We start from the raw sequence: 21326 nt of genomic DNA, 5'->3' as shown, positions 1-21326 counted from the left end.
TCTACCCGTAGTTTGTAATAAGTTCTAAGTTAGGACATGGTAATACTTTCTTTGTAAAATTGACCCCAGATCGGTTGGAGTATTCAAAAGGGGTTGTGTTCACACTCATATATAAAGTATTAATTTACTGTTGGAATCAGATGGTTAAAGATAAATGTATTTAATGATGTGCACAAATTTCGTAGGTTACATAGTTAGTTTAGCAAATGACAAAAATACGTTGAAACATTAGCCTTTTTTTTTTTTCTTTTTTTTCTACCAACATTCGAAAGCAGTGCATAGTATTGTTAATTTTTATTATTTTTTTTTACAACAATGATTTTTAAAGGTGCCCTTTCTTCACATATTTCAATAACTGTCTCGATCAAACTTAAAGGACAAAACAGACATTTCTAAATCCATATTGATATGATTACTGTACATAGTTATACTTACGCTGTCATGAGGTATGGTAGGGAGCCTTCTCTACCGAGATTCACTTCGGTGATGTTGTTGTTGATCAAATATCTGAAAGAAAAGTTCAATCATGTGTTATCACAGATTATAACACCCCTTGCAAGTATTCTGCCTGCTCATTGGTTTAGAGCGCGTCACATGACATGTCTTAGTTTTGCTAGACGACGGCCGTGTGATAGTGCGTCGGTTTGCCATGCGCTAGTCCGAAGACTAGCACACGGCGCCGTGCGCTAGTCCGACAGACTAGCACACGGCGTGCAGTACCCAGACGTCTGTTGCGTGTACGAGGATGATAAATTAATAGTCTGTAACCATTTCGGATTGCACGACACTACATGCAACACATTAAGTAAAAGTGTTTGCAATCTGTATTCGCGTCGTCCGTGGATTGTAGCATTTAGGTCTGTAACTTAATAATAATAGTACAGTATTTAAAAATGTTTGGGGTGTTATAAAACAAATATTGACTGCTTTTACTCGTGCAATGGTTAAAAACTATGACTCCCTCGGTGATCCCCGGAGCGTTCTATTTTCCCTCGGCTTCGCCTCGGGAAAATAGAACGCTCCGGGGATCACCTCGGAAGTCATAGTTTTAACCATAGCACTCGAAGCAGTCAATATTTGTATAATAGACCTTCAAGACACTCCTTAAAGGCAGTGGACACTATTGGTAATTACTCAAAATATTTATTAGCTTAAAACCTTTTTTGGTGACGAGTAATGGGGAGAGGTTGATGGTATAAAACATTGTGAGAAACGGCTCCCTTTGAAGTGCCATAGTTTTCGAGAAAGAAGTAATTTTCCACGAATTTGATTTCAAGACCTCAAATTTAGAATTTGAGGTCCCGAAATCAACCGTCTAAACACACACAACTTCGTGTGACATTGGTGTTTTTTTCTTTCATTATTATCTCGCAAGTTCGATGACCGATTGAGCTCAAATTTTCACAGGTTTATTATTTGTTGCATATTATGTTGAGATACACCAACTGTGAAGACTAGTCTTTGACAATTACCAATAGTGTCCACTGTCTTTAAAGGGGGAAGTACACGTTTGGTAATTACTCAAAACAAATATTAACTTAAAAACTGACTTGGTAGCGGGCATAGGAGAGCTGGTAATAGTTAAAAGATATTGTGTGAAACGACTCCCTCTGAAGTAACGTAGTTTTTTTTTTTTAAGAGGTAACTTCTCACTAAAATAATTATTACAAGACTTCTAGCTAGAAGTATTTTATTATTTTATGGAAGCACACAAATTCGTGCAACAAGGGTGATTTTTCTTTCATCATTTTCTCGTAACTTCGATGACCAATTGAGCCCAAATTTTCACAGGCTTGTTATTTTATGCTTATGACGGGATACACCAAGCAAGGAACACTGGTCTTTGACAATAACCAAACGTGTACAGTGCCATTAAAGCTCACATGTTCCAGCAGGCTTACTAACCGTTCAACTGTGCCTCAGCGCCTTAGAACAAACTCTTGATTTTTACAAATGACTTTTGATTGACTGATTGTTTGATTGATTGGATGGGTAAACAAATAACAATAAGAACACTTAACAAGAAAATAAAATGTCAAACTAAGCAAATTTTACTTGTAAGGTTCCAGTTGATTACATTTGCATTAACTAGCCAACATCTAATATGAACCAATAAGAGAGATCTCATGTATTTACTATTAAAGGATTTGGGTACTTTTTTTCAAAATGTCCACAGATTTACATTAAACTTACAGGGTTTGAAGATAATAATAATGGAAAGCTTCCCTTCAAATATTACTAACTGAGGTTGTGTAGTTTTTGAGCATTGAGTAAAACAAGTCACAAAATAATCTTCGTCTTAAAAAAGACGAACATTCTTTAAGCATGTAAAATCCCATTACCCAGTTATGATATTATTCCAAAACCATAGCATAACTGGTTAATGTGTTTTTACATGCTTAAACTGAGACGACAATTATTTGTTTTACTCATTTCTCAAAAACTACAGCACCTCAGTACGTAAAATTTCAAGGGAAGTTGTCTACTATTATAATCTTCAAACTGTGTAAGTTTAATGTAAATCTGTGGACATTGTGTTTTTTATAAGGAAAAAATAGACACTTTAATGTGACTGCAAGACGCTTCCGTATGATATAATTTATACAAAAGATGATGCACCCTTTAATACACATCCCAACGATATGACCGTAGCTTTCTGAATTGAGAGAAGCTTTACGAACCAAATCCACCCAGTGATTGATATGGCTCGATACAAGTTACAGTTGTACATTACCGTAGAGCTTTAAGGCAGGAAGTATACGGCTATCTATATTCGCCCCAAAGACAGAGTTGTCTCCCCTAGTGGGTTAAATCGTCGAATGTATTTTTTGGTGGGTTTTATTTTGTCGTGCTAGAATCTGCGGATGCAACAACAGTATCTCTAGAGAGTTCTCCAATGGCTCTACTCGTTGCATTCATGTTTTTGCGAAAACAGTAAACTGATTACGCTAGGTTGGTGGTGGGTGGGATGGGCCTATGTACGTTTTAAGGTCAATGTGCTCATATAATAGGTCAAACTCTGACAAATCCGGTAATTTTGTTGAGCCTGTTTCGGGTAAGCCTGTCCCAGAACAGGGATCCGGATCAATTCTAAAACTCTGACTCCGGGATTCAAAAAAAAAGTACATATGCCTTAGTAGGCTATATGAAAAACAAAAGTACAGGTATTGTTAAATATATTAGAGGGGTAACAAACGCAATTACCAGTAGGTTGTTGTGACCATGAATTATGAATGATGCTTTTAAAAATAACCGATTGGTTGCAGTATACATCACAAGCTTCAAGAAGAATACCAAATCCTCAAGTAGTTATTGACTGTCTAATCTTATTTCTCCCAAAGGGTCAATACTTCCGAAATTTATTACGAAATCTGAACCGCTCGAGGTTTTCTCGCTGTTCAGGTGGCTTTAGTTTGTCGTGCTAGAACGTAAGAACGATAAAAGGGTTGGAGGAAATCTTGGCTGTTTGCTGACTTTAATGCATTATTGCGCACCTGTAGAACTGATCCGCGAGAATCTGGACTTCGAATCTTGATTTATTCATGACATACATGTTTAAACACACGTTCTTGAAATTGCTTTTTGTTGTACTGTGGTTCTCCAATCGGGAACATATGAATTCTGTTCGTCGTGTTGTGAGGTAATGTAAGCCACTCTCACATGGTCACAAATGGGATACCCTTAAGCCTTAAAAATCTATGTTTACGTGCTCGCGTTGAATACACTGCAGGGACTGAGTATATACAGTGCCAAACTGAGAACAGATTACACGAAGAGACGGTCTTGTTAAAACAAAATAATCAGCCATTAACCAAATTATATACCAACAATTTGTAAAACATATAATTTGAGATCTCAGTTACCCCTAGTTATGCAAGATTTACAGAGATTTTATACGTGAACACTCAACGAACAGTGATGTAAACATGTAATCACCGTCAATTGCGATTTTTCTCAAAACATGCACATTTTTGCATATCGAATCGTGCATATCATCATGAGTTTCCTATACTGCCATAATTCAACTAATTATACAAATTAAATACATTTTTGAACCCAGGTTTGTTTTGAAGTGCCAAATGTTTCAGTTTGTTTAACAGCAGCATCTGTTTAGCTGTTCTAGTATTATTGAGCATCAGCAGCAGATTGGAAATGGCAAGAGACCTATGATTTACTATTATTAAACTGTGAAACGTCAATAGAGATTTATTGGTTGGATGAAGATGTCTTACACAGCCAATTAGAAGCTTAGTTGATACTTGTTTATGGGCTACGGTACTGTTACATTGCCGTGAAAGCAATCTATATGTATTCTCTGATTGAAGGTTTACTCACCAAAAGTACTGTACGGTTGTAATTACGGTTGGCTATCGACCCAAGTTATCTGTAGCCTTGCTCAAGGCAGTCGAATTATTCACTCCGAAAAAAGACCGCCGCTGTATAAAAACCCACCCGTATTCACTGTGCGTAAAACCCACCCGTAATCACTGTGCGTAACATCGCACGACACGATGCCCCCGTACACTATCCGCATGCGGAGGCCTCTGCATGCGGTTAGTGGTGTACGAGTGCGATGACTTGTGTGAACAGTATTTGTGCGATGTGACAGTATGTATACGGGTGGGTCATTCGGTGTGATCGCACACACCATGCACAGGGTATACGGCGGGTGGGTTTACAGCTGCGTCTTTTCGGAGCGAATAATGCGACTGCCTTGAGCAAGGCTAAGTTATCTGGCGATTTCGTTACACTTGTCTTCTTTGCACCATTAGTGATTTCAGTGCGTTTATGCCGGAAGCAATTGTGAGCGTAAAGCGAACTAGGAACTTCCCGTAAAGCTAGTTTGATATTGTACATATGCTTTGGGCAACCGTATAGGTGTGTGTATTAGCAAGTGTTTAACCCTTTGACATCTCGACATTCGATATTCGGAGATTGAACTTGCTGTACATTTTAGGAGTCAATGTTCCAGTGCGTATGCAGAAAGTACTTGTCCGTCTTTTGTGCTTAAAGCGAACTAGGAACTGACCGTAAAGCTAGTTTGATATTGTACATGTGCGTTGGGCAACCGTGTATGTGTGACTAGCAAGTGTTTAACCCTTTGACATCTCGACATTCGATATTCGGAGATTGAACTTGCTGTACATTTTAGGAGTCAATCATCCAGTGCGTATGCATAAAGTACATGTCCGTCATGTGTGCTTAAAGCGAACTAGGAACTGACCGTAAAGTTAGTTTGGTATCGTACACTGGGCAACCGCATAGATGTGTATAGAAAGTGTTTAAGCCTTTGATATCTCGACATTGGATATTCGGAGATTGAACTTGCTGTACATTTTGGGAGTCAATGCTTTAGTGCGTTATGGGAGAAGTACTTGTCCGTCTTGTGAGCGTAAAGCGAACTAGGAACTGATCGTAAAGTTAGTTTGGTATCGTACACTGGGCAACCGCATATATGTTTATATTAGCAAGTATTTAAGCCTTTGACATCTCGACATTGGATACTCGGAGATTGAACTTGCTGTACATATTGGAGTCATGTCCCAGTGCGTTATGCAGGAAGTACTTGTCCGTCATGTGTGCGTAAAGCGAACTATAAAGGAACTGACCGTAGAGTTAGTTTGGTATCGTACACTGGGCAGCTGCATGTATAGAAAGTGTTTAACCCTTTGATATCTCGACATTGTATATTCGGAGATTGAACTTAGATGGAACTGACCGTAAAGTTAGTTTGGTATCGTACACTGGGCAACCGCATATATGTTTATATTAGCAAGTGTTTAAGCCTTTGACATCTCGACATTGGATATTCGGAGATTGAACTTGCTGTACATATTGGAGTCATGTCCCAGTGCATTATGCAGGAAGTACTTGTCCGTCATGTGTGCGTAAAACGAACTAGGAACTGACCGTAAAGTTAGTTTGGTATCGTACACTGGGCAACCGCATATATGTTTATATTAGCAAGTGTTTAAGCCTTTGACATCTCGACATTGGATATTCGGAGATTGAACTTGCTGTACATTTTGGAGTCATGTCCCAGTGCGTTATGCAGGAAGTACTTGTCCGTCATGTGTGCGTAAAACGAACTAGGAACTGACCGTAAAGTTAGTTTGATATTGTACATTGGGCAACCGTATAGGTGTGTGTATTAGCAAGTGTTTAAGCCTTTGACATCTCGATATTGGAGAATCGGAGATTGAACTTGCTGTACATTAATAGGAGTCAATGTCCCAGTGCGTTTTGCAGTAAGGGACCATGGATAAACTAAGAACGCGGCCGCCCGCGGTCAGACTCGTTCTAGAACGAGTCCGTCCCAAAATTGTACTTGTCCGTCATGTGAGCGTAAAGCGAACTTAGAACTGACTCTAAAGTTAGTGTGATACTGTATGTTGGGCAGTCGCATAATAGGGGAATAAGACAAAATAACAAACTTAGTTTAAACAACCCTTTTGTATCTCGATGCTGTATATTTTAGTAGTCAAAGTCCACCTTTTCGTCATGTTATTCTGCGTAAGTTTGATATTGCACGTTAGTCAGTCACATAATGTGTGTATACAGAAGGTATACGGAATCATATGGTTGGGCCCATATGGCATCATAGGGTTCTTAAGGTTTCTTCTCTTGGAAATTAAGCAGCTTAAAATTATCATGAACACAATGCAAAACGCTGTCAGAGGAAACAGATGCCAACTGTTGCTTCAACGTCCATCTGTCGGGCCTGCCATCGCGACTGATAGGCCTTGCAAGCCACAGCCACAAGTGCCACTCCTAGCTAACAATGTCCCCCCAGTTACAAGTCCATTGCCTTTCGAGACGGATGGATGCCTACTATTACCACAACTGTATTATAACACCCCTTACCAATATTCTGCCTTTTCGTTGGTTTAGAGCGCGTCACATTATATGTCATAGTTTTACTAGACGACGGTGGTGTGATAGTTATCGGTTTGCCATGCGCTAGTCCGAAGACTATCACACGGCGTGCAGTACCAAGACGTCCGTTGCGTATACGAGGATGAATAAATATTTTGAGTAATTCCAATAGTGTCCACTGCCTTTAAGGAGTGTCTTGAATGTCTAATATACAAATATTGACTGCTTCGAGTGCAATGGTTAAAAATATGACTCCCGAGGTGATCCCCGGAGCGTTCTATTTTCCCAAAGGCGAAGCCGAGGGAAAATAGAACGCTCCGGGGATCACCGAGGGAGTCATAGTTTTTAACCATTGCACGAGTAAAAGCAGTCAATATTTGTTTTATAACACCGCAAACATTTCTAAATACTGTACTATTATTAAGTTACAGACCTGAATGCTACAATCCACGGGCGACGCGAATACAGATTGCAAACACTTTTACTTACTGTGTTGCATGTAGTGTCGTGCAATCCGAAATGGTTACAGACTATTAATTTATCATCCTCGTACACGCAACGGACGTCCGGGTACTGCACGCCGTGTGCTAGTCTGTCGGACTAGCGCACGGCGCCGTGTGCTAGTCTTCGGACTAGCGCATGGCAAACCGACGCACTATCACACGGCCGTCGTCTAGCAAAACTAAGACATGTCATGTGACGCGCTCTAAACCAATGAGCAAGCAGAATACTTGCAAGGGGTGTTATAAAAAACAAATATTGACTGCTTTTACTCGTGCAATGGTTAAAACTATGACTACCTAGGTGATCCCCGGGGCGTTCTATTAACTTCGGCTTCGCCTCGGGATAATAGAACGCTCCGGGGATCACCCCAGAGTCATAGTTTTAACCATAGCACTCGAAGCAGTCAATGTTTGTACACTATTATCATCGGGTCAGTGAACACGAAGTGGTTTCGTCAGGGGCATATTCATTCATTCGTTTGTCACACTTACAAAATGTGCCGGTTGAGGGCCCGGTAAACACTCAGTTAAAATATAACGAGCATTTATATTATTAAAGACAATGGACACTATTGGTAAATGTCAAAGACCAGTCTTATCACTTGGTGTATCTGAACATAATATGCATAAAATAACAAACCTATAAAAATTTGAGCTCAATTGGTCGTCAAAGTTGCGAGATAAGAATGAAAGAAAAAATACCCTGGTCACATGAAGTTTAGTGCTTTCAGATGCTTGATTTCGTGACCTCAAATTCTAACCCTGAAGTCTCGAAATGAAATTCGTTGAAAATTTCTTCTTCCTCGAAAACTACATTACTGCAGAGGGAGCCGTTTCTCACAATGTTTTATACTATCAAACTCTCCCCATTACTCGTTACCAAGTAAGGTTTTATGGTAATAATTATTTTGAGTATTTACCAATAGTTTCAACCGCATTTAAGTATTGCAAAAGATTATATTTTTTAATGGAAGACTATCCTGTAAAAATGATCAACATTGAGCAGAAGAATATTTCATAATTCTTCAATTTGACCGTATTTATAAAAATCGACGTAGAGTTTGTTTTATAGAAAGAAATTTGGCGCCATAAAAATACGGTTTTATTATATTAAAAAATATCCATAATCTGAGTTTTATAGAACGCTTATAGTGAACCTATCTTTCAAAGCCGATTTTAAGAGGACCGCGGGTATACCCCACGGTACCAGTTACGCCTTGTCGTGTCATATCCCCGCAAATGGAGCTCGGGAAACGATCACAATCGATCGACTGATGCTTCATCATAAAGATACTCACAGCTTGACGACGTAAGGAAAACGCGTTAAGTTGACCAGTGAAGTGACAGTCACGTCTGCGTCTTGCCTGGTTGTATGCACTCCATCCAAAGATCTGTAAATTTGACAAAAATATATATAAGTCCTGGAGACTATTAAGTTATACGGGGTTTGGGTCCTTAGTGGTCGACTACTCAGGTTACAGTAATAGCAAAGCCCCCATTAAACGTGCTCATCTGTTCGTCTACGTATTTTATTGTTATTGCCACTGGACACCCTTGGTTACTGTCAAATTACTAATATTCTCACTTGGTGTATCTCAACACGTGCATACAAATGATAACAAATCTGTGAAAATTAGAACTTAAACTGGTCATCGAGGTTGCAAGTTTAGTAATGAAAGAAAAACACCTAGGTTGCACGAAAGTGTGTGCATCCAAGATGTCTAAAAGGTTCAGGTCTCGTGTAGTTTAATACTTGGGATAAATTACCTATTTCTCAAAAAACTACGTCACTTCAGAAGGAGCTGTTTCTCACAATAATATACTATCAACAGCTATCCATTGCTCGTTTTTAATACCAAGTAATTTTTTTTATGCGAACAATTATTGATTTCAGTGATAAACATTTGAGGATTTATGACCGCTCATCCTTTGTGTTGTACTAAAGAGTCTAATTGTCTACGGTTAACAACACCAATGATTTTTGAGGCTAAGGTTACATTACGATGATTGTAGCTTAACCACTGTATTGTACGTTAGTTCAAGAGTCAAGTGCATCCGGCACCCCGTGCTTATTAAGTTTTCACCATCGATGGTTTCTATATAAATGGTTCAGTTTAATAAATGCTGCACAGTCACTGTATGCCACTTTAGGTTGAGAGCACTGTAGTGCCTCCAAGCACCTGTGAGTCTAAAAGAAGGATCTTTGCCACATTTGTCGTGTCGTTGTTTGACCATTTCAAGGACATTCTACGGAAATATCTCAACGCTCGTCAGCTGTCCCTCAAAACCCACAACGGCTTCGTGGTAGCCAGTGATCGTTTGTCCTGGAAAACGCTGTATTAGTAGAGTAGCTGTCATGTATTTTGTTCTTCTGTCACTTTGTTTGCGTGTCTGTCTGCTTGTTTTGCTTCTTTGTCTGTCTGGGTTTTAGTTAACAGCTTTTGTTTATCAAAACAGCCTTATGCACATTTTATTACATTTTCCTGCCTAATTACTGTTACTTCATTATATTTTGTTTCCATAGTTATAACATGTAAAGTTCAATTATTGTTTTCATGGAAGTATGCAAATCAAAATGTGTGTATTTAAACTTGACACACTCGGCGACGCCTTTGTACAGTTTCGAAAAATAGTTGTGTAAATAAATATTGTGTCAGAACTGCAGACAGCCAAATAGCATGGACAATTTGAAATTGTACTTGGATGGGGTTGATTCTTTGAATGCAACCATCCATTAGTTACTGTTACCTTGATAATGACAAATGAACAATGTTCATCATACACGTTCTAGCCTTGGGCTAATAGCCACTCATTGCTAATTCCAATCAAGCAACAGACGTCTGGCTTGGCGAATTTTAAAGTCAAAAAAAAAAAAATGCCGACCAGGTGTATTGCTGCTGAATGCAGAAAAACACTTTTTGAAATGTACCAACTCATGACTTGGACGTCACAAAAGGTGTAGGCGGAGTCAGCCCCCCAAACAACTTTAAATATTTGTTAAACATATAAATCGTGACAAACAATTTATTGTTTTATTGTTCGTAAGCATATACTCTTATGTTTGAATTTTTTATTTCCAGGTGACTTTAATGTTTTTGGTATCACGTAGCCAATAAAGATTTGCATGGACAGTTCCGAGTTTTTCTGAGTTGATTTTTGGAAAGAATAATCCATTAATCACTATCCCTTTGTTAATTACCAATGAAACTTATATCCTAACCTTGGGGTAATAGCCACTTATTGCTAAAATCATTCAAGCAACAGACGGCTTCCACGTGGGTTGGCGAATTTGAAATTTGTTTTATCACCTAGCCAATACATGGACAGTTTAACATTTTCCTGAGTCGATTCTTGGATAAAACAACCCACTAACTACTGCTCCTTAAATAATGATCAATGAATCATGATAAAAAAAAAATTATAGCCTTGGGGTAGCAGCCACCCATTGTTGAAAACACTCAAGCAATAGACGGCTTCCACATGGCTCGCTAAATTATAAACTGTAATGTTTTTACTAAATTTTTGTATTTATCTTTTTTTCTTCCTTTTTTTCTATCAAGTCACAGCGTTACCGAGCTCTGACAATGACCCCTGTATATGTTGATGTACCAACATTTTTTTGCGATCCCAGTGTCTCGATGTCGTATTGCGGCTTATACGAAGTGCGCCTTATACGTTGAGACTTGAATCTTATTTTTTTATTTTCTGGACAATGCTTCTTATTAAACGCGGAGCGCCTTTTACGCATGAAATTACGGTAGAATGGGACTTTGTCCTCACAAACAAAAGCATGAAATAGGGTTTCGAAATTTAAAAAGCAGTAAAATGCTTCGCAAGGCAAATTTTCAGAATTACCATAATATGATTTGTTACATGCCTAACTACGATTGATTTGCGGTTACGATAAATCTTAGCTCGTTGACATAAAACGTACTGCTTGAAACAGAACGATGGTGTAAGCTTGTTCGTACACTCAAAGGATATTCAATTCAGTTTAAAAACACCAGACCTTGTGTCTGGTGTGTTTGACCATTCAGTGTCGCGAACCTGAATGGAAATAACCTGTCACGACAGGTGACTATATTATTGGCAAACGGATCATCAAAGGTTGCACTAAGGGTTATTTATAAAATAACTCCATGGGTTGAACTCATCTCACAAAGATACTTTATCAGAAAACCGTGTGTTGGTCATTTTGCTAATGGTCACCCTGCTTTGTGTTCATCATGTGGGTATCACTGAGTGGTCAAACGAACCGGACACAAGCTCTGGTGTTTTTCACTAGCAGAGTGTGGGCTGAGTACCAGTTTAATGGACACTTGGGTCCTTTAAGCCGGACACTTAATTGACGATAACTGCTTCGTAAGGTCTCGTGTCTTGTGTTATGCACGTCAAAGTGTACAGCAGTAGATTGTTAAACTTTATAAAGGTATTAGACAAATTGTCACATAACTCAGAAAGTTGAAAACTTTTTTTTTTTTTTTTTTTTGCGGGGGTGGGGCGTGGTCTTGTTTGGTCTTGAGCGCGTTTGGTCGCGTTTGTCTCGAGTCTTGTTGTGTGCTGCATATAATACACCGGTTCGTTTATTTCGTATTGGTGTGCATTTTTAACTCATTAATGTTGACATACTGATATTCTTCTGAATTGCTGCAGTAGCCGTATATTTGTAATCTCTTGAGATTACAAAAGTGGAGAAGGGAGGAAAAACAAAAACCCGATGGACATTGATGAGACAGACACATGACATATGTTTTATTGGAGTGTTTATCTGTTAGTGTTGGGTAATGGTGATTATTTTTATACATTAAACACATCAATAAATACCTTATATTTGCCCTCCTTGAAACAAACTGGAACGTGAAAATAATGCTGATACTATTATATAGTCAACAAGAATTTATGGTGATCAAAAAGGTAGGCCTGCCAGTAAAATGTATATCTATGTTGTCATATTGGAGACTTATGGTAAGGCATGCGCGTTTCTTTTCAGAACAAACCCTACTTCCATCAATCGTTTATGTTCCGACACACGTTCATTACCCTTAACATTCTATCCTAACCCATCCTTAATCTTAATCCTAGCCCTAAACCAAACCCTAACCATCACCCCCAAAAATAAAAATAAAACATTTCATTGTTTTCATGTTTTTGTAGCGTATTGTTATTTTTTAATGTACCAGGTTTTCACCGTCTATTAGAGGTATCATACATGGATGTAGTTGGATATTTGTTAACCACCTTGCTTCAGAAAAAGAGAAATGGCGATTGTCCATGGGTGCAGCCATTTTTGTTAATAGCGCCCTCTTGAGCCTCAAGTTGAGGGCATTCGTTAGAATTTTGCGAAACACAACTGCACAGCCCACTTGACGCGAACGCGTACGGTTCGATATCTGTATGCGTATTCGTATCCGCGACTCTGCGAAACCTCTCTTTTCATGGATGTAGACTACTTTGCGAAGTAACACGACAAACAATCTATACGTGGTTTTAAATAAAGCACAATCGATCAGTGGTCAACATCTCAATAAATTCGCTATTAGTTGCACACTGAATCTCAATTGTCAAGCCAACCATTAAATATATTCGAATACTGCATCTCCTCATCATATTGAATAATTCGTCCTTAAGGAGCCAATCTGATAAATTGTATAAGTTGCCTTATGTTTTAAATCTCACTCCAAATTTTACTTGCATTTGTACAAGCTTGTATATAACTAAATTTGTCACAACCTATCGCTTTTTAAATCACGATTCTTGCTGTAATTCTGAGATAAGTTCCTAATAGCTGAATCATCTTGGAAGTGTAATACGTTTGACGTTTTAAAACCTATCTGACTCCAAAACCAAATTGTGCTCTAATTTGTATGAGCTCGTTTGTAACTCTAGTTCTATCAATGGAACTGATCTTTCGCATTTTTAAATCGCGATTCTTGCTTTACTTCAGAGATAAATTCTTAGCTGAATCCTCTTGAAAGTGTAGTGCGGTTTGTTAAGGGTCATGTATTTGAATAATTAAGAAAGGCAATGATAGCTTGATGACCTAGTTTCATTTTCAGATAACGGTGGCGTTACCAGTGGGAAAGGGGTGCTATTATTAGAGAGATTTCGCAAGCGTGCAGATACAGATAGAGACGGATATGATAACCGTATCCGTTCCACGTCGGCCGCGTATTGGATTATGTTTCGCAAACTAGGTTGTTTCACCTGAGTGCGCTCGCATTCATCATGAGTATTGTTTTCTTTTGAAAAACATGAACGTGTGTTTTATACCTTGCATTTTCTCATCGTTTTTTTATTTATTTATTTATTTATTTATTTGCTTCTAAATGACTAACAGTTTTCTATCTATATCAAGCTAGAAACCAGTGGAAGCAACTCCGTGGGAAATGTTTTTGATCTGGGACAAAAATACAACTAAAAGTCTACAAAACAGTATCCGTTTTTCTACGACGTGTATGAGCTCCCGTATCCGTTTCTAACGTGTGTGCAAATTATCATATGTGCCCCGTGCTGAAAACCCTTGTCCTCCGCTCGTTGACCATAATAATATAGGTCAAGTAAATGTATAGTTTATAACATCAACAACTGAATAAATGAAACAAAGTCATACAAAAATGTAAAACAAAAATATTTATATATTTGATTCTATTTCTGCGTAAGTTTGACCATTGAACTTTCAGACTGAGATAACAGGTCAAATGAACGTGACGTTTAAAGTGTTCAGCCATAACAATCGCCTTTATAAGCATTTTGTTTTTTGTTTTGACGGTCTCGGGTAGGTCATATTGGGTGCGTTCGTTTAGCTTCCCTGGGTCGACCCCGATGTTGCGTATTATATTTTTTTCCAGGACGAACGTGGGCACACAATTACCCCACGTTCGTCCTCGAACCAGGAAAAAACCCAGGCACGTCACCACGTGAGCCTTCCCGTGGTGACGTCAGTGCACCTCGGGCCAGCCCCAAGAGCCCCACTTGTGGATTGGGTCACTTGGGGCTGGCCCGAGGTGCACTGACGTCACCACGGGAAGGCTCACGTGGTGACGTGTCTGGGTTTTTTTTTCGTGACCCTGTTCAGAGCCAACAATCACAGAATAGAGATTTACACATGGTTGTACCCGCAAGTTTACTATTTATTTATAGTTATACTTTTGTTGCTTACAATCCACACCATGCAAAGCTTTAAACAATACTCATGTTTATATTATGTTCACATTTTCAGACGTGAAGTTTTGATAGCACTGATTTATTACAGTCAATGGACTTTCAGGTTGAATTTCAATAAGTCGAGAAGTACAATTCGTGTAATTTATAGGCTCAATATCGCTCCAACAAAGACTGTGAGAGGACACTTAATAGAGAACCTATAAAACAAAATTAAGAAGACAGTGAAAGACGTCTGCAAAGCGTTTCAACGTTTTGTGGCTCGAGTGGGTATTATCGAAGTAAGTCGGCCACAGTTCTACCCCACCTCTATCATGCAATCCATCTCGTATATCAGTTAATGTATTGCTTAAACTATTGTCGTTACAGACCGCATTTAACACAAGGATAAGATTTGCCGAGAAGACGCAGGTAAGACCTTAAGTACACAATATTGATTTCACTTGTGAATCCAATTTACATGTAATCCTAAAATAAATATGGATTGAATGCACTCTGGTTTTAAGGATGGGGGCAAACCTTCGAGCACTTAAAGCCATTGGACTTTCGAATCAGAAAAAAAAAAAGTTCACAGATTTACAAATAACTTACAGGGTATACAGAAGGCAATGGTGAAAGCCTTCTCTTGAAATATTATTCTATGAAATGCTTTACTTTTTGAGAAAACAGCAAAACAATATCAATTCTCGTTAACGAGAATTACGGATTTATTTTAAACACATGTCATGACACGGCGAAACGCGCAGAAACAAGGGTGGGTTTTTCCGTTGTTTTCTCCCGACTCCGATGACCGATTGAGCCTAAATTTTCACAGGTTTGTTATTTGATATAGAAGTTGTGGTACACAAAGTGTGGGCCTTGAACAACACTGTTTACCGAAAGGGTCCAATGTCTTTAATCTCCCCAAATCCTTTTTAACGAAAAATGGGTAAGATGTTTGTGATTGATGTTAGAATAACAACAATAAGCCGACAACAACCAAATACCAAGCTAAGTTCATTATAGTTCACATTTGCCTATGTACCCTGTGTTGAAGTGTGTATGGCTAAAAACTCGTAATGCCGGCACGCAACGAACACACAAAAAGTTTGTCATAAAACGGCCCCTGGCTGTTTTATCTTTGAATAAAAATATTGATAAAACAAAAAGAAATCACTTATATACAGACAAACTAAGTACAAATGCAATAAATTTTCTGAAAACCGTGGCAAATAATAACACCAACAAAACAACAACAGTTATGGTGGACATACTGGTTGAATGTTGTTTCAGCATTACCCAAACGTGCTCGTTTGTGGATGAAAGAAATCTGACAAAATGTTCTTAATCAAGTTTTTTTGAAACACAATGAAAATGAAAATTTTGGAAAGTATAGGTATAATAACAAACGAATCTCAAAATGACTCAAATTGCGTGACATCAATGCATAATGCCGGTACCTGAAGACAGTTATGTTACGGGCCCCAACGGCAAAATACATTTTTCGTAACCTACTCCATGGGGTGTGTCTAATTAAATGCTTGTATTATCAAAGACACATAATCCCATCACCTCAAACTTGCCGCTCTATTATAAACAGTGGATATTTTATAAGCAACACTTACACTGAAACCCTGTAAGTGTTACAAATACTCCACAGAAATGTTTAAACAAAATCGAGCGTGATGGAACACTTTAACTTGTCAGCCGTTTACAGCGACACATAGAATGTTGTTAAGTTGAATGCTCGGCGGCAGGTTTCTAAGAGGAATTACGTGTCAACAGCGAAGTCCTCTTTCGACGAGGATTTTCGGTCACAGTGTTTTCTTAAACAACACTTTGGAGAAATTTTCTTGACAAGCTCTTGAACGTTTTTAAAGTCACCTGGAAGTGGTATTTTGTCAAAAATGCTTTTGTCACTAAAATATGTGTTTTGATGAGTGGAATATGAATAAACAACTAACTAAGGTTTACATAAATTAGTTTCCATGTTATTTACAAATTGGAAAAAAAGCCCGACCCGAGAGGGCGCTGTTCGTGACGTCAATCGAGGCGCGATGAATCGCATGCAGTGCCAACACAGCATAGTGACGCTAGGCGCAAGCTAAAAACATGCCCTCAAAGTTGAAACAATACCTGATTTTTTTCACGTTAGGCAAATGCTCCTTTAGGTTCGTAACGTCTTTCAGATACCTTCTTCGACTTCCCCACTAGCTGGACAAATTTTTGGGATGGCGTCATGTTTTAGAAAAGAACTTTTCTCTTCATGTCAAAATGTGTAGTGTATTCCGGATTCTCGAAGCACGATGGCTCGAAGTGTTTGCCGCACAGCGCTGGAAAAGACGTCGGACCGGACAACTTGGCAAACTGACACCATCTTTAGTTGTTTTTGCTGCATGCAGCAGCAATACACCTGGTTGACATTGCCGGAAAAATGCAAGAAAAAAACTTTTTCAAACGTACAAACTCACGTCCAGGACTTGAATGTACTTGCACGTACGTGTGTTCGATGTTCGATCGACGCAAAGTCTTCCTCGATTGACGTCACAAACGGGGTAGGCGGAGTCACCCCCCACACAACTTTATTTAATTTGTTAAACATATAAATCGTCAAAAACAGTTATTCAACAAATTATTTTATTGTTCAGGAACATATACTCTAATGTTTGAAGTATAAAAAAAATATATTTCCAGGTGCCTTTAAGCGAACTTAGGAGCCGGGACTGGTCATCCACTGATATAATGTAATGCATTCTCTCTAGAGTGCTTGGCTTTTAAACCAGAATGTTTGGTAAAGTGGGGAGTCAAATCTTGGGTTTTTATTTTTAGAAGTCGTGTAGATACGTAGGACTTGTCAGAGAGAAACTGGGTCGGTGGCAACTCATTGTGGCCAAGGCTAGGTTATCTTTACATCCGTTGCTGGTCGTAACATCTACGAATCGATCTGTGTCTTTCAGGCTACGGCTGTCGGTCGTAACAAAAGTTGAACCGGCGCTCGTGTCCAAAATCATGTCTTCTGATTAGGCCCTCTCTTTTGATATGTCTTCCTTGGTTATTTTAGCCGCCACTTACAATGAACATCAATGTCTTAACTGACATGAATACTCTTGCTAAGGGGTAGTTGATAAATCTGTTACATTACATTTATGCTACCTTAATTAAACCCGGATGGCAAAGTGTGTAAACTTTGCAATAAAATGCTATCGCGTCAGATTTACCTACAGACCGTAACAGGAAAATATAAATTAAAACAGGACAAAAAGAAATTGAGGAAAACGATCAAAACAGCCAATTATTGAAAGTCTAATTGCAAGTGGTGATATGGGAAGATCCAATCAAGAAAGTTCCATTTCGTGAGTAGTAATTGAAAACTAGTGGCTTGGAACTAATACAATCTCACAAAAACATCGGTGTATTATCCTTCCAACCTTGATCTCAGCGTCCCAATTGTCTTCCTCATTATTATGTGTACTCGTTTGATCATACAATCAACGGGCAATCACAAGTTCCTCGCCTTTTGACCCATCCGAAGACATATTCCCATCCCAAAAGGACGTCTTAAATTATTAAGATGCAGGGAAAAACTCCGTACTTTGGGGAGACCTGACGTAATCAAGTACCGGTATACGGACTGTGAACCCACGGTCGGTCCTTCCGACTTGGGAATCGAACCGGGAACATTTCTGTGATATTAACACCCCCCCCCCCAAAAAAAAAAAAAAAAAAAAAAAAAAAAATCGTGTATTCACTTGTTCTCGATTTTGCTGAATAGTCTTGCATCTGAAAATCCAGATTCGAATTCGTTTTACTGCTCTTTTGCGGCAATATGGGAGTCTGCACTACTCACAGGTGTACATAAGACAAGTTTCTTTGGGTGCCTATGTAAACGATCTGTGTTTTTGCGGATAGAATTGATAAGATTGAAGTCTACCCGTACATTGGTGTCAATTTGAAACCAAATTTCGAATCTGTGCTGAAAATGCATGTATGGAGAAGTTCGCGCCTTAAAATGGACCTAATTTAAAAAGGACTGCTGTTTCGAAGACTGCTCAACACTCCAACCTTCTTCATAAAGAGCTGTCTTTGTGTTTTTAACCTTGCAAACATGTTAACCTCCTAACAACGTTAAAACGAAAAGGGAATACAAAGTTTTAAAAGGTTCAATGCAAATCGAGATCCGCCGGTTCTTGGGAATGACTAATAGTTCTCTATTTAAAATGGACAACCGATTTGTCGGTTAATGCAAAAGCAATTAGTCGTACCAGTGTTTGGAAAACGCCACTGCGTTTTTTTCACCTTCTTTATTGTTGGTCCATAAATTCTGTTAAATATTTTATTTTTAATGAATAAAGTTGTAAGTGAGGACTTCGCAGTTCATGGCAACGCAAATTGGCAAATCTAATGACTCGTCGGTCGTTTTAATTAGTGTATAGTTAGCATCAACACTTGCTTAGCATGAAATTTCTTAGGACTACCAGCCAAATCTCCATTTGTTGTAACTGGTAAACAGCTGTTGTTTGATTACACTGATAATTTTTTGAAAATTGTTTGTTAGGCTAATCCTTTTTTTTATCAAGGACAAATACTTAATGCCAAGCAATTTTTTGGTGCTTAGTAGTTTGGCCCATGTAAAGAAATATAACAATCGACTTGACGGTGACGTAATGCCGGTATCAATTACTTGTCTAGATTTATTTAAAAGTACTGTGTTGTTTTGTGTAGTAATTGCGGTATCAATTATTGGTCGTGGTTTATTAAAAAGAACCTCTACAGTTCTGTTTTGTGTAGTGATACGTTTTTTTTGTGTGATTGCGGGGGGGGGGGGTGGTTATTAAAATGATTTATACTTTTGATAGCTGCTGTACTACTCACCAAGTAAGTTGTTATTTTCATAAATTTTAAGATTGATTACCGAACTTATACCTTTACTTTATACATGATTTGCGCGTTTAAGGTATACACACTATTACAACAACAATTCAATCAATCGTTCATTCAAGTGCAATCCCAGACACGCTAAACTCCAATCAAGCATTTCCATTTTCGTTATTTTGTCCCGTTTCTGCCGGTAAGTTGAGCTATTGTCGTTTTCAGAAAAGAAAGAGGAGAAGACTATATACCTGCCTCAGTGTCTTACCTATGTAAGAGCGGTTTTATCACGTACTTGAGTATCCGATGTTGTAACAACAACACGATGTCGTGATATGTTGGAAAAATAATCACATTACTTCTGCTATTGCATGGAGTGATTTTACAGTTGTCTCATCCTATATCAGACCATTCTTGTCATTTTGTTGGTTGAGGCATGCGGGAAAGTACAAGTTTGCAATTTTGTTTAAACTTTTTTTTTTTTTACAAAAAACAGACATGAACTCCAACACCCTTTTCCAAATTGCACTCATTGTCATACGCATGTCCGAAATGTCTCAAAATTTAAATCAAATAGCGTTTTTTTTTTATTTGTTTTTTTAAACACATCCTTTTCCTAGTCTTGAGATCGACACAGTTTTTTCTGTTTCCGGCCGGATATTCCTCAGCGATTCAATGGCTCGTTAAACCACATCTAGAGATTGAACAGAGCCAGGAGACCGCCTAGACAGCCCGTCTGTTCGTCGTCTCTCGTAGCTCGTTGATATTCTCCCCAACGAACTTGTGACACTCACGCCTCCTCTTCTTCCTCCTCTTCCTCCTCCTCTTCCTCCCACATCATTAGCACGGTGCAGAGTCATTCCCCTTTACTACATCTCTTTACCAAAAGATACCTCTGAACCACATTATGCTTTCTGGTTGTCTTCCAAGGTATTTTTGACAACGTATACATTTTTCTCGTTTGTCTCTTTATTGTTAACTTCTATGTGATGTATTGTTTATAATTATTAGATCATGGAATGTGTTATTCAGTTACCTCTTTTAATAAACTATTTTTGAATTGAATTTAGTTGAACATTTACCAGGAACTCAAATAGTATTTTAAAGCAGTTTTACAAAATCCTTACGGTTTGCACTGAGGGCCTTTCGACTAAATATTGAACAAACAATCAATTACACACCCACCATCACATTTCCTCCTCCTCATGCACGTCATCAACACATTGCAGAGCTATTCACAATTACTACATCTCTGGCACCTCTAAACACCATTTACCAGGAGCTCAACATTATTCATTTTTACGAAATCTTTACAAATTGCACCAATGGCCTTTAGTTCTGAGCAGTTGAAATAATGAACAAAGTAACAAAACCACCCACAATTGATCGCATCTCCTCCTCATGCACATCATCAACAGGGTGCAGAGTAATTCCCCATTACTACATTTCTCTTCAGCGAACAACAGCTCGGCGCCACAGCAGAAGGTTCACAAACCCATAACGTATCAACAAACCATAAACACAATTTATAGCCTAGAGTGGTGAGAACTATTCAGAGGAAAAACACTTTCAACTCGCTCGAGAATGTTTTACTTTCAGACAGTTTGATTGGGATGTCGCGATGCAAATGACAGTGTGTTCTTTATGGTACTTTTACACTCTCAGTAAGTCTCAATTGTGAAAAATGTACATGTATTACGTATAATATAAATCAAACTCAGCTTCGTCAACGGGAATAAATACAAATATTTAAATTCGTTTAAATAAGCTGCAGGTGATTAAAAAGTGGATTTCGATGTTGCGAGTTGTTACTTTGTTACACTTTGCGCAGACAAGGCGTTTTCGAGACCCAGATTGTTCCAGTTAACTATTTAGGTCAGCGAAACAGCTTCTGGCGGGAGTTTTAAGCGGGGAAAATCAATGACTAGCACTTCCCAA

General features: G+C 38.5%; 1 protein-coding gene across 1 annotated transcript in view; it reads right to left on the bottom strand.

The window, feature by feature from the left end:
- Positions 1-21326, bottom strand: part of LOC139950141 (uncharacterized) — a 145743-nt gene that overhangs the window by 58469 nt on the left and 65948 nt on the right. The window contains exons 5-6 of the mRNA XM_071948767.1: positions 8678-8770; positions 436-507 (exon numbers count right to left, since the gene is read on the bottom strand). Of these exons, the coding sequence (XP_071804868.1) occupies positions 436-507; positions 8678-8770 (165 nt within the window). The remainder of the gene's footprint in view (positions 1-435; positions 508-8677; positions 8771-21326) is intronic.

The sequence above is a fragment of the Asterias amurensis genome, chromosome 17 (genome assembly GCF_032118995.1).
Source record: "Asterias amurensis chromosome 17, ASM3211899v1".
Classification (NCBI taxonomy): Eukaryota; Metazoa; Echinodermata; class Asteroidea; order Forcipulatida; family Asteriidae; genus Asterias; species Asterias amurensis.
The sequence above is the reverse complement of the archived record's forward strand: the minus strand, read 5'-3'. Positions and strand labels throughout refer to the sequence as shown.